The sequence below is a fragment of the Myotis lucifugus genome, unplaced genomic scaffold (genome assembly GCF_000147115.1).
Source record: "Myotis lucifugus unplaced genomic scaffold, Myoluc2.0 scaffold_87, whole genome shotgun sequence".
NCBI lineage: Eukaryota > Metazoa > Chordata > Mammalia > Chiroptera > Vespertilionidae > Myotis > Myotis lucifugus.
In genome coordinates this window covers 3678626-3691989 of record NW_005871135.1, presented here as the reverse complement: position 1 = coordinate 3691989, position 13364 = coordinate 3678626, and the positions used below count along the sequence as shown (strand labels likewise).

General features: G+C 50.2%; 1 protein-coding gene across 3 annotated transcripts in view; it reads right to left on the bottom strand.

Moving 5' to 3' along the window:
• Positions 1-3394: 3394 nt before the first annotated feature.
• GSN (gelsolin) overlaps positions 3395-13364 on the bottom strand; it is a 51270-nt gene continuing 41300 nt past the window's right edge. For all 3 annotated transcript variants that reach the window (XM_006091112.3, XM_006091110.3, XM_006091111.1), the window contains 10 exons: positions 12356-12444; positions 11988-12203; positions 10093-10226; positions 9089-9179; positions 6864-7034; positions 6072-6246; positions 4931-5055; positions 4613-4690; positions 4331-4391; positions 3395-3765 (listed from right to left, as the gene is read on the bottom strand). In XM_006091112.3, the coding sequence (XP_006091174.1) occupies positions 3596-3765; positions 4331-4391; positions 4613-4690; positions 4931-5055; positions 6072-6246; positions 6864-7034; positions 9089-9179; positions 10093-10226; positions 11988-12203; positions 12356-12444 (1310 nt within the window). In that variant the 3' untranslated portion in view covers positions 3395-3595. The remainder of the gene's footprint in view (positions 3766-4330; positions 4392-4612; positions 4691-4930; positions 5056-6071; positions 6247-6863; positions 7035-9088; positions 9180-10092; positions 10227-11987; positions 12204-12355; positions 12445-13364) is intronic.

Below are 13364 nucleotides of genomic sequence, written 5' to 3'. Positions count from 1 at the left end.
TGACAGTTCATTTGATTAGTGAAACTTTGCACTCCAACCCAAACAGGCCTTAAATTTGAACTTTCATTTTGGGCCATCAGAGCTAGGCCAAAGTTCAGTCCAGGTGAGGGTAGTAGATTGGGGGTTTGTAACCATAACATGTTACAACACCAGGCTGAGCTGGAGGATACCCGGGTTCCATGGACCTTTAAGCTTACATGGCCCTTTAAACTACATTATTTCTGTGATCTTCACAACACCGGGTCTTCCCAAGGTTGCTCAGCTAGTAAATAGTGAACCAGTGGTTTTCAAACTTTTTAGCAGAAACTCCATCCTCTTTTTTTTCCAAAGGAAACTGTACACTGGTAAAAGATTTGAAGTGTCTTATCAGGATAAATTCTTAAATCACATTTATAACATTTACTTAATGTCTATCAATGAGGCTTTTTTAAAAGCAAAAATAGTAATTGAAGTTATAAAAGGAAATTAGAGCCTTAAATCAGGCTCTACATTCTCTTAGTTCCTCCATTTTATTTCAAGGGCCCTGTGCTATTTATTATCACTTTAAAAATGGAATTTGAATCAAATAGTCATAAAATCACTGAAGCATCTCATAGAATTCTACAGAGCCTAGTTTAAAACCTTTGTTCTTCAGTGCTTTCCCACTACATCAGGGAACTTGTAATGTGACCTCACCTGTTAAAATAAGAAATTGGACTCTTACCTGTTTGGGTCTCAGATCTTTTGAGAATGTGTTGGAAGCTATAGAGCACAAATTTGCATACAACTTCAAATTTCATACAAATTTGTGCTGATCCCATCCCTCTGCCTGTCAGAAGATTTAAGAACCCCTGAACTGGATAATCTCTAAATTTCGGCAGCTCTGAGCTCAGATCAGGCTAGGATTTGCCAAAAGGATTCACATGTGCTAATAGGATAAAGCCCTTTTCAATCTGCCCTATAGCCAAAAGAGTTTGTTAAGAAAGGAAATTCAAACCACTAAGAAAACTGAGATTTTAGGAAACTCTAGAGTTAGTCACCACAATGGAGGCTAGGAAACTTCCCTTAAAAATTAAGGGGGGGGGGGGGGGAGAAACAGGCTGGAAATTAAGCCCTCTTAAAATTACTAGATGTCCCAGGACTGAAGGAACCATTACTATTAGTAATTATGTTCAGCATCTGGCCCCAAAAAGTCTCCAACAAAGTAACTGTCCACCTATCATCTCGTTATCCCCTTTCTCCGTCCTAGGCTTAACAACAACTCTGAATCAAAAAGATATTTGTACACCAATGATCACAGCATCTTTATTCAAATAGTTGAAAGTGGAAAGGACCCGTATGTCCAGCGATGAAAAAATAAAATGTGGTGTACCCTGCTGTCGGAAATGAGGGTGTTCCTATGAAACCTTTCATAAGCCGAAATGGCATCAAGCAAGAGTATCCTCCGCTTTACAAAAGTGCAGTTGCACCACTTTGCTTTTGTGAAAGACCTACTTTAGTACCTGGTTTTGCTAACCAAAGGAAATCTGAAGAGTTTTTACATAAAAGCTGTTACCGTACTAATTCTGATCTTACGCAAAAGGGAGGAGGCCTAACAGGATCTTTTGGAAAGAGGGGCCTACCCATATACATTTAATGGCATATTAGTCACAAAAAGGAATGGCATTTTTACATATGCTACAAAATGTATGCATCAGTGAAATATGCCAGACACACAGGACAAATATTGGATGATTACATTTATATGAGGCACCTAGAATGGTAAATTCATAGAGACATAAAGAATAAAGGTTAAACAGGCTAGGGCAGTGGTCGGCAAACTGCAGCTCATGAGCCACATGCGGCTCTTTGGCCCCTTGAGTGTGGCTCTTCCACAAAATACCACGTGTGGGTGTGCATGTACAGTACGATTGAAACTTTGTGGTCCATGCGCAGAAGTCGGTATTTTGTGGAAGAGCCACACTCAAGGGGCCAAAGAGCCACATGTGGCCCACGAGCTGCAGTTTGCCGACTACTGGGCTAGGGGAACAGGGTGGGGAATGGGAGAATAAGAAATTCCTGTTTAATGGACACAGATTTTATGTTGGGGATTATGACAAACTAGAGGCCTGGTGCACGAATTCATGCACATTGAAAGGAAATTAATTAGAAGATGGACAGTGGGGCGGGACTGGGAGAGACAGATGGGCCAGGAACGCACTGGAGCCAACCTCCCGTGGTCCCTTCCTGGCCGGCTGCAGCTGGGATGGCACTGTGGCTCAAAAGGCTTCTGTGGAGTGAGCGGGGTCCCTCCGGCAGGTGGGGCCCCTCAGCCTGGCCTGCAGGGATTGGGCCGAAACCGGCTCTCTGACATCCCCCGAGGAGTCCTGGAGCGAGAGGGCACTCTGCAAAGTTGCTTTAGTACAGGGTGTGGAACGCAAATGCAAATGTGCAGTAAACCAGAATCGGGGCCAACAGTGCTCCAGCAACAACATAACCCATGGCCAAAGGTGGAATTGCGTGGCCCCGAAAGGAATCGGGCTCCCTCCTCTCTGGTTCCAGGGTTTGTCACCCAAGAACCGCCACTGCCAAGTCACTGCAGCTCAGCAGCTCCTGCTTTGAGCACTGCCCCTGGCGGTCAGTGCACATCATAGTGACTGGTCAGACGGTAGGAGAGACACTTAGCATATTAGCCTTTTATATATATAGATGTCTGGGGATGGCTACACAACATTGTATTTAATGCCACTGAATTGTATGCTTACAAGTGGTCACAATGATATATATTATGTTATGTATAGTTTACCACACAAAATATAACAACAAAAAGGGACTGTACCATTAAAAACATTTTTTTGGACTTTGGCTCAAGGGTTCCCCAGAAGCTTTGCCAAACCTTCCTGGACTGCCCAGCATGTACGATGCTTCCACCCAAGCTTCTCTCCCTCTCCTTCACTTGGGATGGACTTGCATCTGGGTCTGCTGACTCTCAGGCCTTCCCCAGTTCCCTCCACTTCCCTCACACGGCAGTTCCCCTACACAGCCTGTGCACATTTCATTTCACCTTGGCACCTGCTTCTTTTTTTTTTAAAATATTTTATTGCTTTTTTATACAGAGAGGAAGGGAGAGAGATAGAGAGTTAGAAACATCGATGAGAGAGAAACATCGATCAGCTGCCTCCTGCACACCCCCTACTGGGGATGTGCCCGCAACCCAGGTACATGCCCTTGACCGGAATCGAACCTGGGACCTTTCAGTCCACAGGCCGACGCTCTATCCACTGAGCCAAACCGGTTTCGGCGGCACCTGCTTCTTGAAGGACCAGGATTAACACGCAGAGTGAATGCAGCTGCTGCACTTGTACCCAGGCACCTGTGAGGCCCCTCCCTGGGCATCCTCAGAGTAATTACCAGGACACACTGAGCCACAGCAGGCTAACGCACTTCAGAAAAGCTTTTATTGAATTCAATTCCCAAAAGCACTGATTCTTGAGACAATTTTGATAGGACCCTGAATGTTTGCAGGGCTGTTTTTGGCTACTGTAAAAAAACACACGCACATCAGGGTGGCCCTACTATGAGGGATGGACAGTTCTAGAAGGCACTGACCAGTGACAGGGGTGGGGCCTGCCCTTCCTCAGGCAGCCAGGTCTGCAAGGGCCCTGTCCAAGGGGTCCATAGACCAGTAGTCGTCATCCCAGCCGAGGAACCAGCCCACGAAGGAGGGGGGCTCAAAGCCTTGCTTGACCATGGTGATGGGGGTCCGCCTGTCACGATTCGCTGGGTCCGTCTCGATATACCGCTTAGCTGCATACACACATGCAGGAGAAGGAAACCAGAAATCCTCAGTGCCTCCCTCGCCAGGGAGAGGGTTCAGAGCAGGAGTTCCCTTGGCTTAGATGGTTTTCGGTCCTACTGTCCCTAATGCCCAATCTCTGCACTGGGACACCACTGTCCCTTAAATGCAATGATACTCAGAGGACTCTCCCACCACCCGCCCAGGAACCCAGAAGGGTTACAGCTTAACTTCCTGCCTCATTTTTCTCTTGCTGTCCCCTAATGGGAGATGTTAAAGAACCAGCTCTGGGAGTCCCGGCTCCCAAATCAGGTCCATTCTGCTTTCCATCACAGAAACCCCAGTAAGATCAGTCCTTAGGCATTCTGGGAACTCGAGCAGCTGCTCTCTGCTCCTAGCATGACCTGAGGCTTTCTGAAGGCGCTGAGCTGTTCTCTCTCCACCCCAGGCAGGGCTCCCGTGGGACCGACCATGGGTGAGTAAGTCCTCACCCCACTGTCATGAACTCCCAGACTCTAAGGAAGCTGCTCCCACCCCACCGTGTGAAACGACCCACAGGCAGACTTGAGTCCTCACCAGAGTTCAAGGCTTCCGTCTTCTCCTCCTCTTGAGAATCCTTTCCAACCCAGACAAAGACCTGGAGGTGAGATGTGAAATAAAAAGTGCATGAGGGTGCTGGCCAAACTCCCTGCCGGAGGAGGAGGGGAGGTTCCAGGCGCAGGTCTGGACAAGCCCTCAGCTGGCAGAGCACACAGATGACTAGGATTTGAAATGCACTTTTCCAGCAACACCTGGCACTGCCTAGGTCCTCCCGCTCCCTCGGGCCCTGAGAGCCTTTGCCTTCTGTCCTTCACCCACCTGGTCCCAGGTGTCCAGGAGCATGACGTCATCGGTGGCCAGGTCTTCCTGCATGAGCTCGCCAGGGACCTCTTCGATCTGGGAAGGAACGGAAGAGGTGAAACAAAGCACACAGCCAGCCCTCTTCTTTCCCTGGGAAGACTCCCCACAGCAGAGGAGGGAGCTGCAGAGCTGGCTCTGGCCAGCAGGGGGCTCCCTCCTCTGTGCTGTGCCAGCAGATCTGCTTCTCTTGCCCCTGCTGCCCTGGGCCCTGCTCCCTGAAACATGCCCCTCAACCTCCGCCCCCCCCCCCCCCCCCGGGGGCATGAAGGCACTCACCACAAAACGTCCGATCTTGTTGGAGCAGGCAAAGAGGCGAGGAGGGTGGGCATCCATCTTCTTGTCCTTCAGCCGTGGGGACGTGCGGTAGGCGGCCTTCCCACCCAGAGCCTCCCAGAAGCTGTCTGTGAGGGGAGGCCACACAAATCGCCATCTGACACCACTGCCTCCCTGGCACTTCTCATCAGACTGGAACAAGCCCTGCCCTAGAGCAGCCACCGCTCTCAGTCCCCACCCTCCATCTTAAAATCCCAGGAGGCCCAGGAGGGACGGGGCCTGAGAGATTCGAAGGTGATGAAACGGAGCCCGGAGGGGGCAGACTTGGCAGTAGATGCACGACAGCAGGGCAGGATGGGGACAATTATTCCCACTCAGCACATGAGCTGATTGGGGCTCAGAGAGATGCAGCAACAATCACATAGCCAGTATCGAGTGAAGCCAGGATGCAGATCTTTTCAGACTCCCATCCCCATAGTCTTGCCACTATCCCTACTCTGTCCACATGTGACTTTAAATTTTAAATTTTGAATTCATTGTAATTCAAATGAAATACAATGAAAAATTCAGTTCCTCATGCTCACTAATTCCCACCAGTGACATTTCAAGTGCTCATTAGCTACACGTGACTGGTGGTCACCAAATTGGACTGGCAGATAAAGAGCATGTCCACTGTCTCAGAAGGTTTCACCAGACACGCTGCTCTTTTCCGGGTCTATGAAGCACCAAGCAGGAGGGAGTGGGCTTAAAAGAAGAGCAGAGAGGCTGAGGGCTGGCACAGAAAGATGCTCCTGACTTGTGTTCTGGAAACAGAGGTGCACTTTGGTGCACAGAGTCTAAAGATTAGGAGAGACCGCTGCCCCTGCTTATGGTCTTTCAAGGCTTCCTAGCAAAGGACCACCTCCTCCAGCAACCTTCCCTGACTGCCCCAGCCCACACTGAGCTCTCCCTTCTCTAACTCCTGGAGGCCTCTCTCTCACACCACAGCCCTCATTTTCACCCAATGTGCTTTTACTTATCACACTTTTGGAGATAGATAGATAGTGAGAAAGGGTGAGGATATAGAGCCCCCAAAGAGAAGGAAGGTAGGGTAACCTACAGTCCACAGAGAGCAGCAGGCTCTCTGCCCCTTGGTCCTTCCTACCTGGCTCGCTGCCTTCTGCCACCTGCACAGGTTGGGCCTGCAGCACCCTCAGCAGCTCCTGGGCCCCTGTCTTCTCCGCATCGCTGGCTCCTGTACCCACCCATAGGTAGGCAGCCGAGGGAGTTTTCAGGACAAAGGCATCATTGGAATTCAGTGCACCAGCCTTAGGCATTATCTGGGAGGACAGCGTTTGATTAATAGGAAACCAGACAAAATGCCCTCAGCCCCCTTCTCACAGCCCAGGAGACACTGCAGCAGGACCACCTGAGGTGGGGACTTGGATGAGCACAGCCCATCCCAGCTGAGGGCACAGGCGTTGGACACTGAGGGGCTTAGGTGACTTCCAGGAGTCACCAACGCACTGTGACTAGCCAAGGTGATTCTAGAATTCTGGGATGCATAACAGAGGTTGAGTGCCCAGAATAAAGGAAGTGATAGTCCTATTCTCTTTTAGGCTGCTCAGACCATTCTGTAGGATTATGTTCAGGTATGCACCTTCCACCATGAAAGGGACAGTAGCCAACTGAGAAGTAATCGGAAAGTGCCCAGATGGTAAAGCCTGAACTCCCTGCAAGTAGTGAGTTCCCTGTTATGGAAGATGTGCAAGGGGCCCTGGGCATCCTTGAACAAGGGGAAGTCTAAGACATACAATCCTGCTGCCAGGGCAAGAAGGTACAAAAAGTTGCTTCTTAACCCCTCACCCAATCCTGTACCCAGAGGTCTGCCCGTCAACCCTTGGAGGTTTCTAGGAGGCCACAACCTTCTGGGGTCCAGGGTCTGGGTGTTAGTTACCTCAACAGCTCGGGTGGCTCCAGAGCTGCTGGCCCGGACTTGGAAGAGGCGAGTACTGGCGGGGGCCGTCTGCCCACCTTCGCGGGAGGTGCCACCCTTGTAGATGATCATGGGCTTCCCGCCAAATAGGCTCATGAGGTGGGCAGGCTCCTTGCCTTGGACCACACGGCTCTGGCAGGAAGACAAGAGAGCAAGTCAGAAAAGTGGGGGCATCAGTCCTTCTGTGTGGCACCAGCCCACCCTCCCTCCCTGGATAGCATGGCCCAGGCCAACCTCCCAAACGAGGCCACCACACTTGTGTGTGTGTGGTGTGGAGCTGACCCTACAGCACACAGGGCTGGGCAGGACAAGGGGAGTTCTAGGAAAACTGGAGACACTGCTATGACTCAAGGTCTCCTGGGCACTGCCTCAGTCGCTCTCCCATCCCAAGAGGACCTGCCCTGCTGACCTGACCCTGAGTCTAGGCCAAGAAGCAAGAGAGCCCATGTTTGCAAATGTTCCCTTAAATGGAAGCACAGGGATTGTTCGTGGACATGCTTCCAGGATGGTGACGTCAGCTCCAGGCACAAAAGCCAGTGGTGGTGAGAAGCAAACCTTTCAGATCTGGAGACCCCTCTCACACAGTCAGTGCGCCCCAGATACAGGCTGCAGGTATGGGCCAAGATACATCACATTTGCTCCTGCCCATGTGCCCACTCAGATCCCAGTTGTGGCCCCTTGAGCTAAATCTAGGAGGAAATCTCATGTGTGTGTTGGCAGTACTGTGCCCACTTCCCAGTATGACCCCCCACTGCTGGGTTAGAGCTCAGATCCCAGTACCGCACTGATGGTGACATTTTGGGCACATGCCTCAACCTCTCAGGTTCTTCCTTGTAAAATGAGACCAAGAATGCTACCCACAAGGCCGTTGTTGGGATCAAATGGGCTAAGACAGCCATCATCCCACTAGGTGTCCGGCACCCAGAGACCACCACTGTCACAAAGTTCAGGGCACAAACCTTGGATCTCAACCTAGAGCCCCACCCACTCCAGGTGTAGGATAGAGGAGGGAGAATTCTGTCTCCTTCCCCCTTATCTTCCCAACCTGGCTCTGCTGCCCTCCAGGGCTCCACACTGTAGCCAGATCAACCTTTTAGACCCCCAAATCACCTCACATCAGATTTATCCCTCAAAAATATCCCCTTGCTCTCAGGATCAAGGTCAACATCCTCACCATGGCTTCTGGGTTCTCTGAGCATCTCTCCAGACTCCTATCATTCTAATACCCAATGTCCCCCCACTCCTCTACCTCAGGGCCTTTGCAGTAACTCTTCCCTCTGCCTGGAATGCGCTTGCCTTCACACTTTACCTGGCCAACTCTTACCCATTCGTTAGGCCCCAGCTGCAAGTCCCTTCCTCCAGAGGGTGAGGCTAGGGGTCCTTCTCTAATCCAATTACATCCTAGCTGGGATCTATATCCTTACACTTAACATGCATGTATAAGGGGCCTACTATGGGCCAGGCATCGCTCTAGATCAGTGGTTCTCAACCTTCTGGCCCTTTAAATACAGTTCCTCATGTTGTAATCCAACCATAAAATTATTTTCATTGCTACTTCATAACTGTAATGTTGCTACTGTTATGAATCGTAATGTAAATATCTGATATGCAGGATGGTCTTAGGCGACCCCTGTGAAAGGGTCGTTCGACCGCCAAAGGGGTCACGACCCACAGGTTGAGAACCACTGCTCTAGATGCTTTACAAATACTAACTCTTCATCTGCACAGCACTCCTACCAGATAGGTGCTGTTATTATCCACAATTTGAGAACAAAGTATAAAGAGGCTCAGTGACTTGCCCATGGTTGCCCACAGGTGAAGACAGGATTCAGTCCTAAGCAGGCTGCCGCCAAGCCCATGCTCTAAGCTGCTCTGCCAGGCTGCTCTCCCGTTTTTCTCCTACAGCGTCTTAGGGTTTTCACTCACTCCATGTCATAGCATGTGATCTGATCTCCAGTGTGTGATTACGCACCCGGGTGTGTGCATGTCTGGTAAACGTCTTTCTATCCTCTAGACTAGAAACCCATTAGGGCAGGGGCAGGTCTGTGTGTTATGCCTACAGATGCAGTGCCAGGCACATGGGAGTCCTCCTAAATGTTTGTTGGATGGATGGATGGATGGATAGATGAGTGAACAGAGAGACAAGGACCAGAATGTGGCCCAGAGAGGCACAGGACTGGGCTCACCTGGACAGGGGTACCTCCGAGCTCCTCATCCAGCTGTGCAGTCAGGATGGCAGACGCAGCGACCTCATCCTGGGTGGACTGGGCACCCTGCCTAGAAGAGGGAGGAAGTGACACTTAGTACTGTGGTTCACACAGAGACCTGAGTCTCTCCTTGGACCTGAGCCTGAGAAACCCACAAATCACCAGATTACAGACAATCAAACTGACACCAGAGAGGGCAAGGGGTTCTCTGAACAGCAACCACACAATGTTCATAATAGCAAAAGACTGGAATAATCCATGTATTCATCAGCAGGAAATCTGTTAAACTACAGCTCAGCCACACCCTGGAATATTATGCGGCTATCAAAAAGAGCAATGAAACTCGCTGACACAGATTGGTCGCCAGGAAGTATAAGTGAGAAAAGCAAAGTGCAGGACAATATACAAAGTGTGCTATCTTTTGTGTAAAGAAGGGAGAGAACTAGGAATATAGGGTCATATTTGTTTGTGTTTGCATGAAGAATTACTGGAAGGCTATACAAAAAACTAATAAAAGCAGTAACCCACGGAGGGGTGAAGTTGGAGAACAGGACCGGGAACAAGATTTCTAAATACACACTTTTTAATTCTGTTTTGATTTTCTGAATTACATAAATGTGTCATCTATTATTTTAAAAAATTAAAAATAATTTTTCATTGGAAAATAGGTGGAAGGATAAACACCTGTGTGCACAGTACTTAGAGTGGAATGTGGGGGAGATTTTCTGCGGGTTTGTTTCTCCCTGTTCCATCCCTACTCACCACATCTCTTACAATGGCCATGGAATGTTTTTATAAGAATAGCTTAAAAGTCCTTCCAAGAAATAAGACAAGTGGTGTTGCTCTTTGCATGAGAGCCATTCCCAGCAGAGTGCTGTCCCATCTTGGGCTCACATACAATTAGACATACCCCTCAGCCCCGTTTGCCCCCTGCCCTCAGGGCTCCCACATTCCACCCACAGCACGTGGCCCCAGTACCTCACCAGTTATAGATGATCTGGCCCTGGCGGCCACCGTGGCGGTAGTTGTACAGGATGATGTAGCTGTCCCCACCGTAGAACTGCCCATACGAAGCGGGGTCCACGGGCACTTTGTTGGAGCCTTCAATTCTCCAGATCTGCCAGAGCAAAGCTGGACTCAACAAGGTGCGGCATCCTACCCCCCAGTTCAGCCCCACCACAGTGACTCCCCCTGGGACAAGCTTTTGATAGGTGACCCCACCTGGACTCAGAATGAAGCTAAATAATTCACCCAAATCACAGGACCACTCGGATTCAAACCCATGTGTCCTTCTCTGAATTCCTGCCCCCCCAGCCCCCTCATACTTCCTCCTCGGAGGGATTAGCACAGGCACTGGCAGCTGGCTTTTAGTGAGCATAACACAGTGAGAGCTGAGGGCACAAATCAACATACGACCCAGACCCAGACCAGCCTCCACCCCCTTAGAGGTTGTGACCTGGAACAACTTGCTTAAACTCTATGAACCTCAGTTTCCTCATCTGAAAAATGGAAAGGCTGTTGTGAGGATCAAGTGAGTTTATTCATGAAAGTCTAGCACAGAGCCTGGCACAGGGTGCTAGCTCTGCAGTGTGGCAGCTATTTTATTATTAGAATTATTACTGTTGTTATTACTAATTTTGCCATTATCGGTATCATTATTGAATCGTCTGGACGCTATAGATTGCCTCCAGAGGCAGGGCCATCACTAGGTGACCTCAGAATGATCCCTGCTGGCAGATCTCTTTTCAGAGCTCTGGTGACAGGGTTTTTCCCAGTGGCCATGAGGCCCTGCAGCGCCACCTGGTGGTACTGCACAGACTCTGGGTCCTGCAAGTCCCAGGAAACAGAAGCCTAGAATCTCTGGACCTTCAAAATTCTTGAAGGTGATGGAGTGGGATTAAATCTCATTTTAAAGGTAAAAAAAAGTGAAGCTCAAAGAGGTTAAGTTACTTACCCAACATCACACAGCCAGGCTGCCAGGGCTCTTTCCACACTACCCTACCCTGAACATTTTCATTGCATCCTCTCCTCCCACTCAAGGAATGAATGAATGAATGAATGATACCAATGATACAAATGATAATAAAAATTAACCTTTTTGCTATTTCTATCATGTGGAATGGGATCCATGTTTGCTAGAAGCAGATTCTATCTCATAAACATCTCTAAACTCCAGCCCACTCTTCTCCATCTTCACTGTGACTTTCCTGGTCTCAAGGTCATCTTCTCTTTCCTAAACTACCATAACAATTTCTTCGTGGAGTCTCTACCTTCATTTTCCTGCCTCTAATCCATTTTCACAGAGTTCTGAAAGCACAGAATGGAGCCTGTCACATTTCTGCTTTTATCACTAGCACCCACACGTTGCAGGGGTAAGTCCACACCCTCCCTGAGGATGTCCTCAGCACCAGGCTCTGCGACAGCTTCCAGCCTCCTGTAAGGCCCACTGCTCCTCTCTGGCAGCAAATCGATATTCATACTGAGACCCAACCCAGTGCCCCCATCTCTGTGAAGCCTTCCCAGACCATCCTCCCTCACTGTCTTCCTCTGTTCCCATAATCCCTTTGCTGGCCTCCCATCTTCCACTGACAACACAGGTCTGAGCAATCAGCTGTAGCTATGGTCACCTTCCTTCCCAGGCCAGGCACTTCTCACAGGCAGGTGGGTCCTGAGACACTTGGCACAGGGCCTAGCACACAGTAGGTGCTTAGAGTATGCTAGCCGTAAAAATGAAAACAAAAGTATCTCATCCACCAGAACTGTGGTCCAAACCCCATAGAGAAAAGTCCATGGGGAAGCAGGAGGCCATGCATGGGCCAGATGTGCCTAGGAGGGAGTGAGGGAGGGGCCTGGACACGCCCACCCCAGCCCCAGGTACCTGCTTCTGGCCTGTGCCGTCATCATCCATGCCGTGCTGGGCGGCCATGGCAGTGGAAGTGTGCAGGGTGGCGGCGTCGAAGGGCACCCTCTCCACATTGGCGATGTGGCTGGAGAGATAGGTCAAGCCCAGGCCATCCGTCTGGTCTGGGTCCCGCCAGTTCTTGAAGAACTGCTTGAACAGTGGGGTCTCACCGCCCTCAGGAAGGACAGCGACCTGGAAGGGGTCAAAGAAGAGCAGGATGTGGCTGGATCCTCAGGACAGCAGGGGTCCTAGGAGCCTCAGACTACCAGTCCACACTGAGGGGGGACACCCTTTCTCACCCAAACTGGACCCACCCTCACTCTCCTACCTGACTCCAGACTCACCTGAGTCTGCCTGGGGTAGTCCATCTTGGAGATGAAGTCAGTGGCCGTTTTGAGGGCAGCCTTCCTCTCCTCGGTGTTGGCCCCCCTGCCTATCGGCAGACAGAAGATAAGGGACCTGGGGTCAGGGCTGCACCCTAACTTTCCATGGTCCAGAGAAGGTAGCAGCCGGACCTCCCCCCTTACTCTTCTTAGACTATGGGCAGCCAAGGTGAGAGACACCCCCTCTCAGAGCTGACCATTCCTAGATCCCCTGGAGTCCAGCAGAGGTCCTGGCTGATGACAGCAACCACGGCCACCATCCTGGACAATTTACTGTGCTCAGGACTACACATAGGTATTTTCTTTTAATCCACATAATGACCCTAGGTGATAAGATCAGTATTATCTCATCCCATTTACATATAAGGAAACCTGTGTCTCAGAGAGGTTAAGCGACTTGACCATAGACACTCAGCAAGTGGGAAAGCTCTACCTGCCCCAGTGATTCGGAAGCCTGCATACCACACACTCGGGCTCCTACTCTCCCCTGGGCCATCTTTCCTCCAACTCCACAGTCTGAAGTGTTTCCCAACCCTGAGAGCATCCCTGTGTCTGGTGTCTGGACAGCTCCTGCCTCCAACCTTCTCACTGCCAAGGTTGAGGAGCGATGATGATGATGATGATGGCCACATGTGTCCAACTCCCTCTCAACTCCCTCTCTCTGCCATGCTCTGCACCCACTGCCTCCCTCCCCTGCTGTCCTCTTCCCCTGGACTAATGAGAAAGCATCTGAGGACAGTGCTGATGCATCTGCTCAGAAACATCTGGGCCAGCGTCTTCCAGGAACCTCCCTTAATCAGCACCCAAGGCAGTCCACAAAGAGTTCACGACCCCCAGAACAGCATTTCTCCACCAGAAACCAGACCACCTTTATGAAAAGCCCCCAATACATTAGCAAGTTAAAGGCACTTGACAAGTCCTGCAGTAAACAAGCCTGTGAACATAAGTAATTGCACCCAGTGTTGACCAT